General features: G+C 36.7%; 1 protein-coding gene across 3 annotated transcripts in view; it reads left to right on the forward strand.

The window, feature by feature from the left end:
* Positions 1-987: 987 nt before the first annotated feature.
* Positions 988-24,200, forward strand: part of LOC101864162 (sorting nexin-2) — a 29,213-nt gene continuing 6,000 nt past the window's right edge. The window contains exons 1-9 of one of the 3 annotated variants that reach the window (XM_005103332.3): positions 988-1,112; positions 5,810-5,918; positions 7,064-7,293; positions 7,594-7,707; positions 9,850-9,991; positions 13,134-13,212; positions 17,201-17,393; positions 18,232-18,312; positions 22,750-22,843. In XM_005103332.3, the coding sequence (XP_005103389.1) occupies positions 1,026-1,112; positions 5,810-5,918; positions 7,064-7,293; positions 7,594-7,707; positions 9,850-9,991; positions 13,134-13,212; positions 17,201-17,393; positions 18,232-18,312; positions 22,750-22,843 (1,129 nt within the window). In that variant the 5' untranslated portion in view covers positions 988-1,025. The remainder of the gene's footprint in view (positions 1,113-5,809; positions 5,919-7,063; positions 7,294-7,593; positions 7,708-9,849; positions 9,992-13,133; positions 13,213-17,200; positions 17,394-18,231; positions 18,313-22,749; positions 22,844-24,200) is intronic. The other 2 variants (XM_005103333.3, XM_005103334.3) reach the window with 2 other exon arrangements.

Here is a 24,200-nt window from a genome sequence, read left to right on the forward strand (position 1 = left end):
GTTATTAAGGATAGTCCGGGGGGGGGGGGGGGGGGGGGGGCCCCCTTTTCAAAAGCTTGCGGCGGGGGGGATTTTTGTGTGGGGTCCCCTTTTTTCCCGGGTTTTAACCAAAAAAAAAAAAGGGGGGGGGGGGGGGGGGGGGGGGAGTTACACATGGAGATAGCTATCTCGCTTATAGTGTATGAGTCAAATTTTACCACATTTTACACATAAAACAAACATAGTGATGAGTTGGTGAGTTTTAAAATCCCCAATTAAATTTGAGAAAAAAGTTCCGTTGCAATAATTGAGACGGCGGCAATATTGGATTTTGTTGACACGTCTTACGCAATTAATACGCACTTATATTCAATGCAAATATGTTGTTATTTTGAAAATTTTAAATGATTTTTCCCCCGAGATAGTATTTAAGTTTTCTAATTAAAAAATCAGTGAAAATTCACACTCCAGACACCACCACCAAAAATTTATGCCTTTTGGAAATTCAACAGACAGTTTTATTTTTAGTGTTCCATCTTCTCCTCATTCTGGGAAAATTTCACGAAGATTGGTTGAAAAATGGTGGAGTTTTTTTTTAAAAAGCAGCCTATACTCAAATTGCGTTTTGAGAAAACGGGCGAAAAAGAAAAATATATTAATGATTGCCTTTATGAGGAAATGGTGGTGACTAAAAAATAGGGCTTGATGGGGTTATTTGTAGTCAAGAATACCTAGGCTACATCTCAAAATCTATAATTTTGACCCGAATAGGGAGTACCCCCAACCACACGACCCTTAAGATTATCACGTTCTAGAATAGTACTTTCATAGATTGTTTCTCTGACATAGTTCGTAGGAGTAATGATTTTCAATTTCAAAGAAATAATAATGATTGTATGAAATGAAATGCAAAAACCCCGTATTGCCAATAAACATTAGAATTAGGGAAAACTGCGAACACTCGGCGATACAAAAAAATGACGAATATTAGGCAGGGGGCGTGACTCATGAAGAAGGAAGTGTACTATTATCACGTGACCATCAAAATGGCTGATGGAGTGGAACCTCCCCCATTCGATAACGAAGAAGATGAAGTAAAAGATGAAGACGATTTGTTTTCTGATGCGAAAGAGGTATGTTATTTGAACAACAAACTGTTAGTGTTTCTTTTGAGTATAAATTTTCCGTATTGACAGGCTTATTAGAGGGTGAACATAGACATTTTCTCTGGCGGCTTCTTGTGCTTTCTGCACTTTTGACTCATCAACAGTAACAATTTCCACACTGTAGATTACCACCGGTTAATGTTATTATAGACTAGATCTAGTTAATTATTTTGTGAGGTGATTCTGATTCTTCAATATACTCGGATACTTTTTCTTTGATGGTGTTTTCAAAAGATCTAGATAGATTCTAGATCTAGAAATCTAGAGTAGTATAGTGTAGAAAAGTCTTGCTGCACTGTGACTGCGAATGTAGTCTGTGTAGTCACTACTACTAGTCTAGATCTAGTGAAAGTGAAAGTATGAGGATGAGGTCCTCATTTTCTTTGAATAGATCTTGTCAGCCTCTAGATCTAGATCTAGTCTGTGATCTCATGCAGCAAGTAGAAAATGGAACAAAAACTTTCTTCCAGTTCAAACAATTTCCAGGGGTGTCAATTTTTTCTTTTTGGAATCTGTGATGAGAATGATATATGAGTATGAGTAAGATAGACACTACTTTCCTTTAATTTCAGAATAAAACGACACACCCACATTAAATTATAATTCATTTATAATGGCAGATATATCAGTCAATCTGCTTCTTTTTCCTTATTGCCCAAAATAATCTTTTTGAGGGATGGATGCAAACGAGAGCTTGAATAAATTTTTTTGATGAATGGTAAAAAATAAGGAATGAGAGAGGGTGTTCACTTTTACCAACTTCTTTTTTCTTTCATCATATAATCTTGTCAATGAGTCAAATTGTGTATGTGAATTAAGACTAAGTAGGTCTAGCTGTCTTACGCTTTGCTTTATTCATGTGAGTGTGTGCAATATTTTTCTAAGTGACTATTTCTCCGAACGTTTGGGAAAATAAACTTGACCTCTATTTCAATTTCTCAGAACGGTTTCCATTCTCGAGATTTTTTGGTTATTTGCGAGAGTTAGGCATCATCTTACATTCTGCCATTCTGCGAGGCCGTAACGTTCACGGATTATACTTCATTTGAAAATACCTTCAAAAGGTATTGCGAGAAAAGGAGACTGCTCGACTTTGGCAGAAGGCCTACTACTACATTTTTTGCATTTTGTAACCCCTAAAGCAAAAACTAAAATCCAGGGTGAGATCTAGTCAACTGGTTTGGGAAGCCCAGGAAGATGACCAAAATAGATGGCAGAAATACATCATTATTTAGGCCAATCACAAAGGTGTGCTATGTGCACGCTGTAGCTTCATGTAATTCCCTCCACGCCCCCTGCCCTCACCCCACCCCCCCCTCCCCACCCCCCATTCACACCTAATACACACACACACACACACACACACACTCACACACACACACAAACACATACACTCATACACACACACACTGACACATGAGCAATTGCCAAAACGTGAGATACTCTTGAGACTCAGTGGTGCAAAAAAAATTTTCTTACCAATTTGACTCTCTTTTATGTCAGTCACAGATTGACATTTAGTGCTCATATTCCTAGAGTATCAGAGCAAGGAGACGTACGGTTTTGGAGATATGGGTCTATTGGTTTGGCAGCTACTGTATTTCTTGTATGTAACGGTGATGACAAAAACAGATAAGCAGCAAGGCAAATTATGGACTTTAAATTCCATTTGTTTAGTAATCAAAGACTTCGTACACTATGAATTCCGTTCATAATGGTAATATGAATGACAAGCTTTGTAACAATGACGCAGTGCACAGAACATGTCATCATTGTTATGTACAAGAAAGGATACACATTGGATATTATTATTAACAACACATCACAATAGTGAAAGGCTGTACAAATAGTTAAATACAGTTATCAAAACCTCAGTACCAGAAAAACACATGTGTAAAACAATTTTTAAACTAATATGAGGCAAAAGCACAAGATCAATTGAGCTGACTTGTACATAACAGTGATGACAAACATGACTTGTACATAACAATGATGACACAATGTACAGGAAAAGACAAAAGTCTTGCCTCCAGAGAGAAAAGCGCACTTTAAGAATAAAAAAAAACCAGGAGAGGTTTCTTTTGCTTTGAAACAGATACCAGGTCATATCAAAGACAGTAGACAATCACAATTACGTTGCTAATTATGACAAAGAGTACTCGTACATAACAGTGATGACAAAACATACTGGGAAAAGATAAAATCATGCCTACAAAGAACAAATTTGCACTAAGAGATACACAGATCAATAAAGGCGTATTGTGTTTCTAAATGAATCTTGCATGTATGAAATATATGTTGAAAACTTATTGATATTAGCAATTATGAAAAATATTACTTGTACATAACAATGATGACACAATGACACAATGTATTGGAAAAAGGCATATCATGCCAACAAAGAACAAATGTGTACTTTTGAGTTAGACAGATAAACAAGGACATGTTTGTCTATTTGTTTGAGTAAAAAGAGCACACATGACTTAAAAAATGTTTGCTTTTAGGACAATGTAATTTCTAGTACGTCGGTCAGTCTTGTACGGCTGCATGACGACACCCCAAACGTCATCACTAAGCACAAAAGCTAAATCTATAACCACAGAAATGATCCATCTTTTGAAGTTTGTTCACACATCACACTCTTGTTCCAGGAATCCAATGTAAACACCACAATTTCACTAAAATATTCAATAGGGTAGCCTAAAAACACGCAAAACAATCCAGTACGTCACATTCAACGAAAGATTCTTGTGCGTAACCGGAGGGTGACGGCAATGACTACTTTCGTTTTTCTCTTTACCCCGTTGCTCCCGCTGTTCTGGGGAACCGGGTAAGGGGAAGTCACTCAAGAAAACAATTATATCCGGGCACTGTTGATGATCCGTTCAAAACAAAAGTAGGCTAAAATTCGGACTTCCGGTACGTCGCAAAGTGACGCCATTAACGGTGAATGTTAAACAGCCGACCGAAATCGTAGATCTAGGAACCCGATGTTCCTTTCGCGCATCGTGGCTTTTGAACTATTGAATAAACGACGAAAAGCAAAATGATTTAACCAGCTGTGGTGATTCTACTGAAAAATAATGGTGTTTTCTGAAACACCTAGGCCGTGACGACACCACTGACGCACAAGTGATCCGAATTATTCGTTTATTTACAAACAAATAAACCGATTTCTTGAGCAAGTGAACCTTTCTCGATCACAAATAGCATAGAATCAAAGCACAGGTAAAAAAAAAACACCCAAAAATACTAAATTTTGACATTCTTGGAAGTTTGCATTGGTGTGCTCAAAATGACACTCCAGGAATCACTAAAAAACGAACATTTTTGGCACAAAATTTACAAATTTAAGATTATAAAGCTGACATAGGGTCTGAAACTGCTAATGCAGGTTCTACATCCTATATTTGACATGTGTACAAGTTTTTGAGGAATAAATACTAATGCATCACATTTTATGCACACTATTGTGAGATGTGTGTGTTTTCCCCCACGTTTTGGCAATGGCTCACATACGCGGGACACTCCATTTGCAACCAAAAAATCTCGAGAACGGAAACCGTTTGGAGAAATATAGAGTTCAAGTTTTTTTTTCCTGAGCGTTGGGAGAAATAGAGCCGGCCTTTTTTTTCTGAAAAATCTTAACACAGTGAAAAATCTTGAGCTTCAGTGTACTTGAACTTGTTTGTAAGCCTCCAGTGTTAGTTAACCTTTTAGAAATTACAAATATTTGGGTTACTGTTACACCACTTTTTGAAGCACATTGGAAACTTGTTTTTTGTACCAATTAATGATAAGAAAACATCCGAGAAGAATATGTATTCTTTGTGTACTTGAGCAGTTTTTTAAATTGAGTTTTGACCTCGCCTTCCTCCCCTCTGACTCGTCTGAATTTAGTCTACTCTTCTTTTTCTCCTTTGTCACAGGTGTCAACTGGAAAGGTGGTGTGTGCCTTTGACCAAATCACTGTTTTTCTGACAAACGATGTCTCCACATCTTGTTTGATAATAATGCTATTCTGAACATTTAATAGGGGCTCTCATGGCCTTGGGGTGTTCGCCTCTCATTCAATGGTCCCGGGAAGAGACCGAAAAATTTTCTTCTCTAAAATTGTCTCTTTTCACCTCCTTTCCTGCTCCAATGTTCTGTCGTCTCCTCTTTCTGCCCCCACCCCCTTACGCTGTCTTTCGGCCACTCCCCTGTTCTTCTTGTAGGAAAGATCTACACCTAGCCTTCTCGGAAAAGGGCGAAAAATCTCCGAGGTCCTGTCTGCAAGTTGCGCACGTTGAAGATCCCTTGGTAGTTTAAAATCGATAAGAGTAGGCTTCGGCCGCCAACCTGGCAAAATTCAAATTTTCTACCAACTGAAAAATGTGTGATGTGGCCGGCGTGCTCATATGACCTTATATGTTGTTGCGAGCGCAGTCAAACACTTACCAAAACAAAAGAACATTTAATGACACAAGTGTAGGTTTTGTTGTTTTTCTGTTTTATCTGTTGAGAGTTTAAAAAATAAGTTTTCGACTGAGAGCTTGCCCCCGTAGGCTTTTCATGTGTTAGTACTTTTTTGTTGTTTTCATTTGCATATAAAATATTATGCTTTTTTGTTCTCTGTTCAATAGATTTTAAAATAGTAAGGGACGCAATGTCTTGATTTTCAGAAGCCAGCTTCACCAGACATGGAGCCTCCTCAACAGTCAGATCTGACTGCCAATGGTACTCCTACTGAACCACTAGAAGATGATAAGGATGAGGATGATTTATTTAAAGGTATCATTTCTGTAGTCTTGATAGTCAATGGTTCGGAAAAAATGTTTTTATGTTGGACGTGAATATGTGTTAAAAGTTGACTTAAGTGCAAATAAACTTTTGTCTACCGTGTGTAGAAACATCTACTAATTGGCTTGAATATGCAGATATGATTAACCTCATTACTTAACTTTCAAATTTTATTTCATTTGTTGTCCATCTTAGATTTTTTTTTTCACATCTTGCCTTTTCACTTCGCGTCGTATATCATTTGAGTAGCGAATTTATATTCATTCAATATCCTTGCTTCATCAGTGTTTAGGCCTGTTGACGTTTGTGGTAAATGTAGGCAAACAGTACACTGGGGATGCTAATCTCTGACTTGCAGTCGACACACAAGCATTCTCGTGTCTCTTTCCTCTGCTTACCTGTCTTGAAACTTTTAAGACTTGTTCATTTGCTTTACTTGAGGGTTGCTGGTGAAGATAGTCTACATTACCCTCAAAGCTATTTTTGATTCAGAAATGGGAGTATTTTGGTTAATCAATAGTTTTCTTTCAAAGTCTAAGAATCAGAATTGGGAATTTTGTTTTATTTCGGTTTACCGCTGTTATTTGATTATCAGTGTTTGGTTTAAGTTGACTCCAGTGTTTGTGTTTTGTTTATTTGTAATTATTCTTTTTCTGTACTTACTTACTTTTACTTTTTCATCCTCTGTTGCCGTTAAGCGTTGAGGGGAGATGCAGTTGTCTGTGGTAGGCCGGCTCCGCAGCTCTTTCAGTTGTGATATTATGTTTTCAAAGAGATCTTTGTACTAGAAGTATTCTAAAATGTGAAGAATAAGATCCCGGGGGTACAAAATGACCCTAGGGCGTACGGATAGGGTTAAGCCTCACAGGCTTAGAATAATTTATTCTTTATTTATCAATGGTGTCATGCATAGCGTATTTTACAGGAGACTATCAGAGACTATTTCTACTCAATTTTCATGACAATGTTTCAAGCATTACTACTTGTTGAGGTTTTACGCCATTTATTGAAATAATCTATTTGACTCAGCATTACAACTTAGTGAACACACATGTTTTAGAACATTTTGGAGTTAGCTCATTTGTACCAGGTAAAATCATATTTTTCTAGATGACACACTGTTGTTGTTTCCTCAGGTGGTAGCTCTGAGATAAAACTTGACTCTGACGATGAAGATGTTGCTGCTAAGGCAAATAATGACGGAGACATGGACTCAGGGTCCTCGCCTTTCGAGAGTGAGCCAAGTCCACCAAAGTCAGAAATATTTTCGTCACCCGCGGCAGAATCTACGCCAAAAATACCAGTGTCACAGGAAACTACTAAAAAAACAAAAGTTTCAGCTCCGTCCCTCAAATCAGATGAGGAGGTAAATGATTTTGATAAGCTACAGCCCCTTCTTTTTTTAAAGTCATTGTGGCATGATAATGGCTTTGGTCAGAATTGGGTCAAAACCAAATTGATTGAATTTAACATTTATTTAATGGCTATCATCATGTCACAAGTTGTAAATGTATCAATACGTTTCCTACGTAAATAGTTTAAATTGTTATCACCTCTGTCATGAATTTGAAAGTTATTTTTAATGCTTTTAAGACCTGTACTTATATGTATTGGTTTTGACATTTAAATATTGTTTATATACTTAATATATTTTACTTTCTTTCAGTCAATCGAGGCTGTGGATGAGAAGGAGACCTATGAAATTGACATCAAAATTATTGAGTCTCAGAAGATGGGAGATGGAATGTCAGCATACATGACATACAAAATTGTCTGTAAGGTATGTTGCTCTGTTTTGCTTGTTTTTGTGTTTTTTTAAAGTTAGCATTGATGCACAGAGAGAAATAAAAATTGGGTGGTGGCGGGTGCTCTGGTGTGGTTTGCTCTTTCTTTTCTATCAAACGTCTATCGTCCTTATCTCCCCTTCTTCTTTTTTATGTATGTTACTCTGTTACTCTCTTGTAACACCTCTAATCTTCTGGTGTTCATATGACCATATGCAGTTGCGAGCGCCGTAAAACCTCTACTAACACTAAACTAAACAAGAAATAAAAAACAGTCTTGTTTGCAACAAACAGGTAGTGCAACTCCCATACTGTTATGGTGTTACACATATGCCACACAACTCTGTGAGGAGGGGTGGTATCTATTGACTATCCCTGTTGTTAAACTCTTTTGCCCAATTTCTCCTCACAGGGTCTGTTCTAACAATAAAAAAAGCTCCCTAATCCTATTGAAATGAATGTAACTGCAATGGATTTACCCCCTTCCCCTTGATTTCATATTAACACTTTCCACCCACGCAGCGTGCAGAGCACACAATACTTATCCCCACGGACCAGGATGCAGATGGGGTACATCAGTACTACACCTGTATTTCGGCATAAATACCCCAACCATTATTAAAACTTCAGCATACTGAGGAAATTAAAAGTGATGATCGCAGTTTCACCAAAAAAGGAATTAGAATCGGAACTGAAAACATTAGATTTAGCTCATTCATCACCCGAATTCCCATCATGGCGTAAGAGTTAAGCAGCAGACATGATAGGTCTACTCAACGTTAAAAAAATAATGTTACTCCAGTTGTTGTATTCAAAGTGATTTTCGTCCTCAAAGGCCACACAAACCATCCCGAAAGGAAATTTAACTTTAACAAGTGCACATGTCAAAAATGAGATCAATGCTATAAAATGTTTTTGTTGCTATATCCAGTGCTTTCACTCTTCCGTATTTTTCGGAAATCCGTACTTTCTACCAGTTCCGTACTTGTTCCTCCTTCATTGTCAACTCCCTCTGTACAAAACTGCGACAGTGTAGGACTGCCGAAATTCCGTCGCAAAAGATGCGTACTTGCATTCGTATCGTCTTGTATAAGTTACGATATTTACGGTAGTTCTCTCGGCAACAAGTTAATGTTATAGAAACCTGCCAGATTGCGCTTTTCCTGCAATCGGCCATTATTCCGCTATGCCCCGTGCATTCATTGCGGGTTGGTTGGCAGTACATTTTTTACCTGCAGATGGATCAAGGTCTGATGAACTTTATTGTGCCAATTTCCTCATTTTTATCATTCACTCATTCCTTCTGTCTATTTTCGGATCGATGCCGCTGCTGGAAAATCTGCGCGTTGATCAAGTAAATTGACTTGTGATCTTAGACAGAAAATGAATGTCAGAAAGAAACTTTTTTGCAAATTTGTCTAGATCTAGAGAAATTATCTCTACGATTCTACAGCACGGGAATGCGATATATATCTATATGGGCCGCGATGAAAGAAATATATATATGCTAAGACTACTAAAATCAAGAATAATTCGAAGTGGTGTTCCGAGGTTGTGACATGGCGACATTCAGACGTGAAAATTGAGGGAAAATTAGAGCATACGCTGGGCAACTGTATTTTGAAGGAACATGTCTATTCATTATTCCCAGGTTTGCCTCCTATCAATGGTGCGACGACAAATTAATTGAATTATAGTAGCAATGAAAGGGAAACCTGCTTTTAAACTTTGCCAGCAATGGAAAGATACGTAGAATCTAGATCTAGGTGAAGAAATTAAACAAGACAAAATGTTTGTGAAAAAATAAATGTCATGGGTTGTAGACAATCTCTTCAAACAGGCTTCTAATTTCCATTTCCAACCCTCTAAAAGCACTAAATTTCAATTTCTCCCCGGACCCCAGACCCCCTGCAAAATTTTCCTAACTTTTCAGCTTCAGCTGGTGGAAGCACTGTATATCACACTGTCGCCGATCGAGCCCCATGGTGGCAAAGGGTATTATTTTGCGTCCAAAAACTTAAACTTTCGGTCAAGATGAAAGGTACAACCTTTCTCTCTGTTTCAGAAGTGCAGATACATAAGTGCTATGATAGATGACTTGCAATTTAAGCTTGTTTTTCTCCTTTTCTTTGCAACAGACAACTAATCCTGCCTTCAGACGCCCTGAGAATATAGTTCTCAGACGTTTCAGTGATTTTCTTGGCCTTCATGCAAAACTGGCAGAGAAACATGTGCCTTTGGGAGTGATTGTACCTCCTGCTCCTGAAAAAAGTGTTTTAGGTGAGTAAATGTTTGTCCCTCTCCCTCTCGTACATTCATTTTTGTCTTTTCAAAATTTCCTCAATAGAGCATTCAACTTGTGAAGTGAAGTACTGTGAAAGAAATTCTTTTAGTTTTTAAAATGGGGACTTGGGTAAGTTATTTTGTTCAATTTCTTCTCTTTTCATAATGATTTCTCAATTTGCATACACTCAGGATATAGTTTTTTTCATAAATGTAATAATAATAATAAAGAGATCACATGTGATATAGAAAAGTTAGCTGTGAAAGTTTTCAGAGCAATGAAGGAGAGACAACTGCTTACTCTTGGTAGAAAAGTGACTGCCATGAGGTAAACTTTACAGTAGGGATGGATGCTAGTCGATACTGGCCAATATCGAGTACTTTATCGACTAAGAGAGCCCAATATTGATAAGTACTCAGATACTTACCAAGATTCAACAAGAGACATAATAAAAGTTTCTTACTGTAATATTGTCAATCATTTTTTACCATAACATGATTTATTAGCCTGAGTTTTGTGTATTGCTGTTGGGGTTTTTCAATTAAACCTGTTTGTGTGTTTGCTTTTTGTTTTTGTTTTTGTTTTTGTTTTTATTTGCTTTTTTTAGGGGGGGGGGGAGACTGGGCTTCATTAAAAAAAAAATATTGTAATTTAGCTGAACAACAAAAGTTGCCTTCAGAATTTTGGGGGATCGACTGCATGAACTCTTGGAATTCCCCCAACTTCCACCATGTAAACCGGTCATATATCTTTGTATAGCAAGGGTAATAGTTTTTCTGTCACGGCATTTTAAATGCTTTTTAGTTTTAAAAACAGATACCCCAACGTGCCAAAACTTAGTATCGATTTGTAATTTAGTATTGACTATGCGGCAAAAATATCTAAGTACTTACTTTGGAGGTCATTCTTAATAAGTACCAATGGACTGGTCTTACTTTATCAAATCAAAGTTCAAGCTGATTTTTTAAGTGGAAAGAGTGGGTGGTTGGCGGGTGCTCTGGTGTGGTTTGCTCCTTCTTTCCTATCAAACATCTATCTGCCATATCTCCCCTCCTTCTATTTTGTGTTTGTTACTCCTTTGTAACACCTCTAATCTTCGGCACGTATTTGACCTTATTATGTTGCAAGTGGCGTAAAACACTTACTACTACTAAGTGGAAATACAAAAATCTGAAAATCCGTGATTTTCTTATTCTGTCTTATTGAATTGTGATCTCTGTGAGGTTATTTCTCATGTGGGCGTTGCTCAGCCTCCCCACTCCCCCTCTTGATTGTGTGTGCTTGGTGGGCGTGTCTGGTAGGTCTTATTACCTATTCTTCTCTCATTTCAGTTTATCTTTTTTGCATTTATTCTGCCAATGTGCTTCTCTTTATCTGAAATAAAACAAAACAAGGAAGTCGTAACTCTGGGGCATACTGTAATTTCAGTTGACACCTTATCCTTCTTCCTTAATATATTTCTTCAAAGCTTCACTTCCAACGAATGAGATGCAACTGTTTCTTGAAAAAAAGAGTCCTTTGACATTTTGTAATGGTACTTGTGTATCTATGATAGATGATTCTAATTTTAGCTCTGTTTATGAATGTCAACATTGTTTGTTGAATTAAGTACTTAAAAAATATCAGCAAATGCTTTTAGAGGTACAGTGATTTCTGTATAAGAATGTGGTGAGCCTAAGAATAAGAACTTGCTTTTATAGTGTAATAGAATTTTTTTTCCTCTTAAAAAATTTGCATGCCTGAGAACCCTTCTATAAACAGATATCCATATGAGAACCTGGTTTGGGCTTAGGGCAATAAATATTTTTGAACTGCTATACCATACTTTGTGCAGGCAAGGATGAATGGGAAAGGTTGGGAAAGGTTTGGCATGGACTAGCAGACAATGAAATCTACACCTTACATTCACATTGTGACAGAATGCATTTTTCAGGCACACGTGTGAGGTCTTTGGAGTGGGTCAATTGCTAAGTTGTTTTTGATTGCTACAATCTCTTCCTCCTCTCACATGGTTAAACTTTTCTATCATCCCTCTGATGTTGTCAGTATCATCTACGGGTCATTTCAAAATTCACTACTAACAGGAAACCAGCAGGAAGGAGTTAAGTTGGGACCTTGGAAATCCGACTAAGAATAAGATCTACTGAAGAATTTTTTAACATTTTGCTGCTGTCTCCCAATGGCTGGGTTCTTAGGCAGAGACCTCTGCATTTATTTGAAATTATCATATTTTGAGGGAGAAGGTTTTTATTACAAAATTTTGTTTAAGGGTAAGTGTACAGTGAATTATTATTTCAAACTGTGTGAGAAAACTTGGTACATGCTTGATGTATGGTATCATATGTCAGTATTGTGGCAGGCAATGAGTTATGTATTGATTTTGTGGAGCACACTTTTTTTTTGTCCCGGTGGTAATACATTTTGGACAGCTCACATGTTTAGGTTGTTTTTTTTCCCTTGGCTTTAAGTTCCAGTTTTGTTTTGGGCTTACTGTGTATATTGTGGCTTTGATTTCCATAAATGTTTATGGACAATTTTTATGAAAAGTCTTGGAAAAATGATGGGAATAATGTCCTGTAGAGTTATGTTACTTGGTGCAAAGACGTGACATTTTGTCAAATGCAATCATTTCAGCTTTACATTAAGTTTGTGGCATGGAATTTTGAGATCACTTTTAAGAACCTCATTTTCGCTGGAACAAAATTGGTTCTAACTAGAGAAATGTTTGTTGTGATGGCTGTGTACCTTATATTTTACCGTTATGTTCCTTCTAATTTATTGGGGAAAAATAGTGGTCCTGGAATATGATACCCATCTAATTTATATCTTGTTGTCTTTGACATTTTGAAAACTAAAGTTGACAGTCATAGTCAAGTTGAACTTTAGATTTAGATCTGAGATTGCCACCCCTTCTTCTGCTTTTTTGTGGGCACGTTGTAAGATTTAATTTGTCAACGAAAATCATGTAAGTGTCAGTTGAATGTCATGCAGAAAAGTTTTTTGAAACAGGTTTTTGTTCAGTTGTGTTTTCTGTGCCTAAAGTTGAATTTGACATTTGAAACCTATTTTGCTATCAATTGTGGACAAAAACATCCGTTACGCTCACTTTTATTATGACGGTTCTGTGTTCTTCCTCAGGTATGACAAAGGTCAAAATGTCAAAGGAAGAGTCGGGATCAGCTGACTTTGTTGAGAGACGTCGTGCAGCTCTTGAGAGGTAAATAGACTTTGCCAGTTGTCTACTCTCTTCTAAACACTTTTCAAAGCTATTTGTCTTGCATCGTGGTGAAATCAGGTGTTCATCAAAATAATGAAATCAAAGAAACCGACATTTTTTTGTCTGTTAGGCAATTTTTTATTGAATTTTCTTTTTAGGCTCAATGCCTTTTATGTCCTTTTAAAACGCATATTTGTGTGAATTTTACTGAAAAACATAAATCAAAGAACACAAAGAAATGTAAATTCTCAGTTTTCAAGGGCACTCAGGCTTCGGAAGGCACCAAACTTTGGCGACCATTTTCTGGCTAATTTTACCTCTGACATGAGAATAAAGACAAATGAATAGGCTTTAAGAATATACCAATAACTGCATATGACCAAAAATTGATAAGCGCTTGATTCCACTGTGTCTTGACACATTTGTTTAAAACTGTAATTTTAGTAGTTACTTATCATTCAAATTGTTATATCTTCTTACTTTGTTGAAAAGAGCTTATCATATACTGTACTGTACCAGTTCCTGCACATGTAATCCAATATAAGGTAGATAAGACAAATCTTTATTGTCCAGCAGGTACCAGCTCATTGGTTTGGTGTTGTTCCATATGTGTGCTCACCCGTTCGAACATACTCTCTCACACATCTTCTCTTCCAAGTTCCTCATACATCTAAACGTATAATATCTGCTTACACTCACAAATATACCCACAGTCACATGCATATGATATATATAAACAGTTTTGGTCAGGGTTCCCACCCAACCAGGAATACAGGAAAGACCTAAGAATTTCATATTCAGATTTCCTGGTCGGGAATGCACCATGAAAATGAATGAAAGCTAAAATAACCGTGGGAAGATGGGGAAATCAGAATCAGGGATGAAGTCTACATCACGTCATGTTCAGCTGTCTAAGTAAAACTTTAACATTTTCTGTACACAGAACCTTTGTAGTTGCCCAGTACCACTGTGCCCTTTAAAAAAACATCAGTTGTGCCAAAGCCAGGAGTAAGGACAAGATTAATTTGACAAGATGCTGAAAAATTTCAACACTTTTGCGCTTTGGTAGACAGCTTAGGCCAATGAGAAAATGAAAAGAAAAAGGTGGATCTTGTTTGACATTTGAAACAATCAGCTGCCTTGCGTAGCATGTTTTGTAGTGATATACAATCAGGATCAAAGGTTTATAATGCGTCCCATCAGTTTCTTTGGGTTTTGCAAGAGTCAAGCCGACATCCAATAAGTACACTCCCCCGCCCCTATTTGACAAGTGACGTCCTGTATTGTAAACAATAATAATGTTTAATCTAGGTATGTAATCAGTATCCTGATAATAATTTGGTGGTATTCTGATAATGCATGCTTTAAAAGTCATAGAAATACTTATATTGCAAGATGATTAGGATGGTAGGAGTTTAATGGATGGTGGTAAAAATTACCTTTTTCTATCTTCTTTGTCACCCATCAGAAGCCTAGGTCTTTTTACTTCTTAATGACATTTTGATTTGAGGTACCAAGGAATGTTGGTTGTTTGGAAAGATGGAATTAATTTTCCTTATGCAAGGGATATTGCATAGTTTATTGAAACAAGAGAATTTAGTTGTAATTTTGCATGCTTTCGATGTTAGAAAATTTCAATATCAGCAAATTCAGTTTTACTCTATCTTGATGTCTTGTATTTACGGCCCATGTTGTCATACAGAAAGAGATCATACTTTCTGTGGTTAAATTTATAGAATGTGCGCAGCAATGATATATCCACGCTTTTAAAAGTGACACAAGCTTTTTAGCTTTTTTAATTTAGTATATGACTTACACAACTGTGTGTCAGGTTTCCATATACCTGCTAGGAACCACACTGGAGAAGACTAGTGAGAGATGTTTCACTCGTCAGCTGGCCCCTATTCACACCGTGTTATCCGTGCGAGATCGGTGACCTGGTGCCTCGAAACTGTTTCACGCCGTACATTTCCTGGTCTGCTTTTCTCAAAGTCACTTCCCCTTATTATTTCCTATAATTTATACTTGGGACAGAGAGAGGAGCGAGGAGTCATCTCAGTTAATACATCGGAAGTAGTGATATGTGTTGAAGTTGATCAATAAATTGGCTCATAATTGATCAATTCATCAAATTTATGCTCCAGGGATGGAAGAAGAGGAAGAAGAACAAGAATAAAAGCAAGAACAAGAAGAAATAAAGAAGAAGAAGTAGAAGAATAGAAAAGATTTGGCATATTTTGCGCACTAATGCAATGAGATTTGGGCCAGGAATAAGGAGAGGGGACGTGACCAAGACAGACCAATAATTATACTGACTGAGAGAAAACATACAGTACGGTGTGTTTTGAATTTTTCATCTTTCATGTGTGGATGTGGGTATGACGTGACGGTAAAGAAAGAGAAATTGTATTGAAAACCTAAGCTGGGCCCCCTTTCAATGAAAGGAACGGTCTGTGCTTTAATATCAACTAAAAGTCATTGGCCTACTATATTTATACACTCTACTGGAACGAGGCAATAAATCTTGAGAGATGCAAAAAATTAAAAGGTCTAGATCTATACTCTCAAAACAAAATGCGCCTCGCGAAATATCACTTCCGGATTTTCTAAAATTACTGAGACAGAAGCGTCGGCCTACAAAAGCGATCCGCGAAATAAAGAAATTTTGCTTTTTGGAGCAAAACAGTCTCAAAACTGAAACAAACCAAGAGTGTCATGGTCTGGACAATATTTTAAAGAATCTTTTGGCGAAAACCGCAAGTCGATCGATGCAGCCATTAAAAAGGGTTTTGAATAGCAAAATTCGGCCACCGCAAAAAGATAATAGATTCAGACCAATCCCCTTACTTAATTTACTAATGCCATTTTGAGGGAGAGACACTACCACTATCACCGCCATCATCCCTATCTTCACCATTATCTCATCATGAACCTGATGCTCCATCATTACTACAACATCATCATAGCAATTACCAACATAAAGCCACAACCTTCATTCGTCGATCTATTGTTTTATAATCATCGTCGTTAAAAACACTGAGAGCATGTTATGTACTATTAAAGTAAAAGATGCTTAAGAACTAGCTCGAACTTCCTGGTGACTATGGCAAGTGATTTCTAATTAAACAATGCAACGCCAATCAAATTAACTCACATTTTTGGATCCAGAGGGAAGGAAAAGAAGGCCAAATCAGGGCAGCTAATTTTGGAATTGGTACAATTAATAGAACTTTAAAATCAAAATCTTGACTAGAATGTTCGACTCCATCTATCAATACTTTCATGTGTGGATGTGGGTATGACGTGACGATAAAGAAAGAGAAATGGTGTTTAAAACCCATTCAGACCTATACCCTTACTTAATTCACTATGAAAACAATACGATGATTCATTGGTTGAGAGGAACAGAGTATGGTTGTACGGCATGAAATTTTTACCTTACGCCTGACCCCAGTCTCGCCTAAATCGAGGAGTGATGTTTCTCTACTACTCTTAGTCTCCGACCGCACTAACAATTCAGTTAGGTCACTTTGATACTCGTGTTTTTAATTGGTTTCTCTCACAGCTTGAATTATAGAATATAGACAAAAGTCAGATGGACTTCTATAAGTTGAAAGTAGCAGTTTTACTGGGTTTTTTTTTTTCTTTTTTACTAATTTTTATATTCTTCCCAGAACACATTGACAGAGTTTTTCCTTTTATAGAAAAAGATATTGATCCATTTATTTCATAGAGTCTTGAAAAATTCAAATCTAAGTGTAAGTTGTCTCCGGAAAAAATAAAAGTAATTAAACATGAATAATTCTCGCTTTTGGCTTTTATGCTTCAAGTTTGGAAAAGCATGTTCACTACCCAGATGTCCATCCTTTTTTTTCTGAAAGGACAGGTTGTATTATTTTATTGTTGTAGTGAGTATTGGGGTCCAGTGCCAAAGTATCTTGAATGTCATGAATCATTGTGTAAGTATGATTTCAATATTCACTTACAGATACTTGATCCGCACTGCTGCCCATCCCATGCTTGTCACGGACCCAGATTTTATAGAGTTTCTTGAAAAAGATGGCGATCTCCCTCGCTCTACCAGTACATCAGCCCTCAGTGGAGCAGGAGTCATGCGACTTTTCCATAAAGTGGGAGAGTCATTTGAGAAGATCACTTTGAAAGTTGATGAAAGTGATGAGGTCAGTAGAGATGATATCATCTTGCATATATTATTGTAAGCACTTTGCTGGTTGGGTTTATGGAGTTTGTTGGCTAAGAACTGGACATACAAGTAGATGGTTCAGTTTTAATCTTGATTGTAATTTTTAAAAAAAAATCTTTTCTTTTCTGGAAAGTTTCTTCTCTTTTCATGACTTTATTTTAGGGAGCAAGTGCTTAATATTCAAAATGACCAGTTCTATACCCAGCAGGGTACAAACTGCTTAGGCAAGTTCTGCATGCCATTGGTGACTTTTTCTCCACTTTAGGGAGACTGGTTTGAATTTGTTGAGTATTTTCCTGAAGTCAGAAAACTTTGGAAGTGCAGATACTTTTACGTTGACGAATATCCTGGATTTTTTTATCAAACAGTTTGATACGTTTTTCAATAAGTTTTATGTGAGATGAGAACTCAGTCCAATGGCAGCATATATTTCCTTTCTATAACATGTGCAGATAGTGTTTTTCTGTCTTACTGCAGTTTGTATTTTTGGTATAGCTGAAGAATTAAGTAGAAACACCTAATAACAATAGGGTGATTTGTGCACCTTTAGCTCTGTTCGTGCTTTTTGCTATAAATGAGATGCAAGCTAGTCAGTCCATTATGTTACAGAGTTGTAAAACTTTACTGTACTAATTCAAAGCCCATGGGTTGTTGGCACAACTTTTTTTTTCTTTCAAGAGTTTGACTTTGTACCTATGAATGTGTGTATCTTTGTGTGCTATGCTGTATCCCGACTGTTGGTACCTTGGTCTGTGCCATCCGCTTCTGTCCTCTACCATTGTTTCTGTCTCCATCACAACCAACCGTGCCAGCAGTCGTGGGGTTTTTACCTCCATAACTATTTTTGCTCAATCATCCCACGATCTCCTTCGGGCCAGTGGAGCCAAGAGGAGGAGGTAACTCGATTTTGAACGCTGTTTTTTGTTTCCTTTCTTTGCTGGTGTCGTGGATGGTTTTGTCATTCTTTTGGGTTTGCATGTTTGTATTTAATTTTTTTCTTTACTGTACTGCTGCAGTGTAGGTCAATTTCATGGCATTGATTGTGCATTTCCTGTTTCTATATCATTTGTTGCATGATTGTCCATGACAGTCAGTGGTGCACTATAGTAATTGTGATTTTATACATGTGTCTTTGACATTAGCTACAGACACCTTAGTCCTTTTGTTTGATAATTATTTGTCAGTCTTTCCTACCATTACGTACTGCTTGCTTTGAACAGGAGGTATAAATTGTATCATAGCCACTGGGGAGTTTTCACCTGTTTTTTTTGGGGGGGGTGGGGGAGGGGGGGGGTTGTGTGTTATATTTATATATAAATGGCCTCCAAAGTTTGATGAGTACCAAGGCTTGGAAGTCCTTGGAAACTGAAAATTCACTTTTTTTGTGCCTTTAGTGAACATTTTTCAGTTTGTTCCACGCTGACATGTGGTTTTAAATAGACATAAAAGGCGTTTACAAAAGGCAAACATTGTATAAAAATTGCAAAACAGGCAGAAAAGCGTCGGTTTCTTCAATTTGATTCACTCTTTGGATGAGTGCCTGATTTCACCACAAAGCCTTGCTTATGATTTTCCTAGTTTGCTAGAATAATCTGCTATTCAGATGGTTTCTTAAACTGGTCTCTCTAGTTTCTCATAAACTTTACTTTGAAGCGTTCCATGTGATCTGATCCAATTCTTTGAGAATGAATAGAGAAGAGCTGCTGAAAGGTCATACTGTCTTTATTCATGCCCTCTGTCATTTGTGTTTGTGCTCAAGTTTTTGTTTTCTAACTGCAACTTTATGGTCATTTATGGTCATGTTTTCTGTGATGTTGTAGTCTTTTGTTCAGGACTTTTCGTGGAAAATATAAAGAATAAAAAAAAATTATTTATACTCCATGGCTGCTGTCATGCAGAGTAGGTTAGGAACTTGCTCTGCGGAGCTTAAGTCCAAGGTAAAATTCTGTAATAGGATTTTTGTACTTCTTTTTTGTTGTTGTTTTTGTGGATTATTTCCTCTCTGCCAAGAGTTCTCACAGCTAACCCATTGCTCTCAAAATCGTGTCCTGGAAGTATATTTATTTATCATTATGATAGCAATAATAAGATTTAAACTTCAGAAAGGACAAAAGAAATGTCAATTTCATTGTGTCACAACTGAAAACAGGACTTAAATCTGCCTGTCTTACAACTCCATGTTTCTTTTTGAGTGAAAAAAGCTGTTAGCCTTGCACCCAAATAGTCTGTACATTATTGATAACTGGTAATAAAATCAAATATAAAGTCATTAAGGCCATACAAACTGCTGAAGAATCTGTTATAAATTAATTATTTCTGTTGGTGGAAATGTTTTGATAATTTTGCAGTTTTTAAGAACACAGAACAACCTCACTTACTGGTCATTACTGCTTCAGAGAATGTCATTGTTTTCACTTCTCATATCAAATATGCCTGGCTTTGATTTGACCTCTTTGGATCTAGTTTGAATTAAAATAATGATAAAGAAACAATGTAGCAACAGAATTGCTGTTTATTATTTGAAAGCGCCTCTGTGAGTTCTTGTACTATGGCACTCTACTTTATGGATGTTTTTTAGTTTTGTTTTCAAGTACAATGACATCACTGTTGTTTTAATATGATTGTCTTCTATTTTGATAAACGGTGATTTTCAATAAGTAAAAGTAGATTCAGAATTGCATCGAAAGAAATGCAAAATTATCTCTTTTTTTTTGGTCTTATAAAAATACATGAGACATCGTGGTGAAATCAGGCTCTCGTCACAATAATGAAATCGAAGGAACATATTTTTTTCGCCAGTTCGAACATTTTTATTGAATGTTTTATTTTGGGCTCAACACCTTTTATATTGATTCAAATATACATTTGTGTCATGTTGCGGTGGAATCAGGGCTCGTCAATTTTTGGGCATGTGGAAGTTATTGGTATCATCTGAAAGCTTATTCATTTGCCTTGCTTTCAATGAAAAAACTACCTATATATCTTGAATAGAGATCGGAATATTTGTGATTGAAAGTGGTGAAGGTTGCCCGGTTTCAGAGGTAAAATTAGCGAGAAAGTGGCCGCCAAAGTTTGAAATCTTCAATAGTTTGAGAGTCCTTGAAAAAGAAAATGTACATATTTTGTTACTTTGACAAACAAGTTTCAGTAAAAGTCACATGGAAATGGGTTTTTATATGAACATAATACATGTGGAACTAAAAAACAAAAATTAAATAATAATTGCCAAACTGGAGGAAAAATGCCTGTTTCTTGTATTTCATTATTTTGAAGAGTGCCTGATTTCCCCACAATGCCTCACATTTCTGTTTTGGTTTTACTGAAAAATGTAGATCAAAAGAACGGAAAAATGTAAATTTGCAGCTTCCGAGGATAGTACTAACTTGGAAGTCACTCAACTTTGGTAAATTTTACCTCTGACACCGGGCCGTGCCCATCTCCTTCAGTCGTGAATATCTTGACTTCTATTCAAGATGGATGGGTATTGATTTCACCAAAAGCAGGGCGAAATGGGACTGCTTATCCCAATATCTCCATGTGCCCAGAAATTGATGAGGGCTGATTTCACTGTGTCATGACACATATTTGTGTCTGCTGAAAGATTTTTACACTATAAATCTCGATATCAGCCCTGAACTTAGATTTGAACAGTAAGTTTATAGTCTGTGACTTGCACCTCACTTGGGATGGTGATATATGAAGAGTGATAATCTTAAGTTTGTTTTTCTCAAAGAAATATGCTCATATGGTTGTGCTCTGTGTGCTTTCCCCTGTGCATTGTAAAAGTGATTGGTCAATTTTAGCCGTAGCCTCTTGATCTCCATTTGTTTCAGTTTGTTGTTTTCTTTGTGACTCCGTATGCTCATGCATTGTGGCACATTATCATTTGCTTTAAAGTGATTGGTTCTTCTGGGTTGTGACAGCAACTTTTCATTTAAATGGGCAAAAGTTTTTTTTGTAGTTTCCCAATAACAGGTTTTTTAATTTTGATGCTAAAATACAGTTTTTTCCTAAGTGACATCTAATATAGAAGAAATGATTTGTCTACTTGTTTTGTTTATGAATTTATTGTGATTTGAGGCAGGGGCTTCAGGGAAGCTCAAAGGCCTACCGTTATTTTTCACATTTTTGGGCTCTGATTGTATTAAAAACTAATTTAGAGTATGGTTCACAAATTACAAACATACCAACTTGTTTAGATGTCTTGGGTATGATGAATGTGTATAATGATTCTTTGTCATGTGCGATCACTCATGGTAAATTGTCTTAGTTGTTGTAAACCTCTGTTGTATGGTTCTCTCAAACTGCATTGTGTCTTGTATTAATTAAGGATCTAAATTTTGGAAAAACTATTTTGTTTTTCTCTTTACTTTTTGGTAGTCTGCCATTGTTAAGAAAAAGGAATGTGTGTTTAAAATCTTTCTTTTAACTTCATTTGGGTTTGATCCATGGGTACAGGTTCTTTTTAAATATATATAATTCTAATTTGCCTCTATCCTTGGGTACAGGTTTTTTTGTGACACACATTGTCTAACCTTTTAGAAGAGTACTTTTCTGACGAACACATTTGTGTCATGACGCGGTGGAATCAGGCCCTGGTCAATTTTGGGGCATATGGAGTTATCAGTATTGTCTTACTGAAAACTTGTCCATATGCCTTGCTTGTGATTAAAAAAATATCCATTTATCTCAGATACAAGTTGAGATATTGGCGATTGAAGGAGATGGGAGTCGCCTGGTTTCAGATGTAAAATTAATGAGAAAACGGCCGCCAAAGTTGAGTTATTTACTTAGTTTGAGAGTCTGTGAAATCTGGAAATTTACATCTTATATGCCTTCAATCAACGTTTTTCAGTAAATTCGGCCCAGAAATATGTTCTTTAATGGGCGTGAAATGTGCTGAGCCAAAAAACAAAAATTCGATAAAAATTCCCAAACCTGCAGAAAAATGCCAGTTTCTTGACTTTCATTATTTTAACGAGTGCCTGATTTAACCACGCTGCCTCACATTTCATGTGGATCAGTAGTTTACCTACAAGTCTCTTAATATTTTTGCTATTTGGAACATTTGTTTGAATTATTTTAGTGAGCAAAAGTGTTAGTTATTGACACATTTATTCCTTGCTGACTATTCACTTTTCCTTTGGTGAATAATTTTTTTAAACAGCAATTTTTTTTCAGATTCTGTAGGGAGCATGTTTTGTCAGATTAGCATTCAGCATCTGTAAACTAATTTAGGGCTATTTTGTAGGCACATTGCTAGACTCATGTTTGTATTTTTTCCCCACATCTTTCAAAAGTAATAACATTTTTATTTTATTTTCTCTTTTCAGTGGTTTCAGGAGAAACATCAGCAAGTAGAGGCTTTTGATTTGCAGCTCAGAAAGTTACATTCCAGTATAGAAGCTCTGTCATCTCATCGTAGAGGTAGGCTTTGCTATATTCACAACTAGAGGTGTATTTAACTGTTCTTCTTCCTTTATGTGCATCTCATAACAAAAAAAACCCCATCTGTATGCTTGCATATGTTCACTGTGAACCTATTTGAACTTAATGAAATACTGTTGAACCTGTGTAAAACGGCCACCTATTGTCATAGAGAAAAGTGGCCGTATAACACAGGTGGCCGTCTTAGGCAGGAATGATCAAAATGAAGAAAGAAACCATTCCCTTCTGAGGTCCAAACCAGGGCTGATCTTAGGCTTAGGGCTGCCGTAAGGCTAATTCAAAAGGGTTATTGTTTTCTTTTGAAAAAAAAACTTGGGGGGGGGGGGGGGGCGTTTTTTTTTAATTTGTTGTTTGGTTAGTTTCTTTTTTTGTTGCTGATTTTGTGCAAGTTAAAAATATACGAATGTAAGACGATGAAGGCCGAGTATCATGGTAAAACAAACACTGGATCGCCACCACACTGAGAACGAGCAACGCTTCTGTGGCAAATTCACGTCAACATCCATTGTTACTTTGTTACAGATTAGGTACACAAAACAATGACCAGTCAACTCACATAATATATGATTTGTGTGTGTGGGTTGTGGGCGGGGCTTATAGGTTATGACGGATCACTCACTTCCGTCACCAGCAGTTGAAAATTCATTGTTACCCATTGGTCAGTTTGAGTAAACATTCATTGGAATGACTGACAACAATGACTATTTAGAATTTATAACAAAGAATCGAACAAACAAGACCAAACCTGGCTGTCTAAGGCAGGTAAATTTGCCAGTGGGTTGATAAAATAAGGTGGCCGCGGCCGCGTTGGACAGGTGACCATTTTACACAGTTAAATTATATAGAAAAAACGCAAGGGAGGAAATGGTAAGTGGCCGTTTGTGCAGGTGGCCGTCATGGCAGGTTTGACTGTATTGTAGCTGACAATTAAATGTTCAGCTAATAAAGTAAAAACTGGCTTTTGTAAACAATAACTGTATGACTGATAGAGTCTAGATGATAATGGCAAAAGGCCATGCATTATTATATTGGTCTAGAAAAATATTTTTGTTTTTCTAAATTTTTTTCTCCAAAAACTACTAGAATAAGCCCAAGTATATGCAACTATTATGCTGAGAAGGTGGATGCACAAATTTTCTGTATATGGGTCACTGTGTGGTGAAATCTGGTGCTTGTCAAAATAATGAAATAAGAGAAAGGCATTTTTCCACCAGTTTGGAAATATTTATCGAATTTTAGTTTTTGGCCCAACCTCTTTCATATCCATATAAAAACACATTTCTATGTGAATTTTAATGGAAAACACTGATTAATGGCACAAAATATGTCATTTTTC

This window comes from Aplysia californica, unplaced genomic scaffold, assembly GCF_000002075.1.
Source record: "Aplysia californica isolate F4 #8 unplaced genomic scaffold, AplCal3.0 scaffold00368, whole genome shotgun sequence".
NCBI classification, from domain to species: Eukaryota; Metazoa; Mollusca; class Gastropoda; order Aplysiida; family Aplysiidae; genus Aplysia; species Aplysia californica.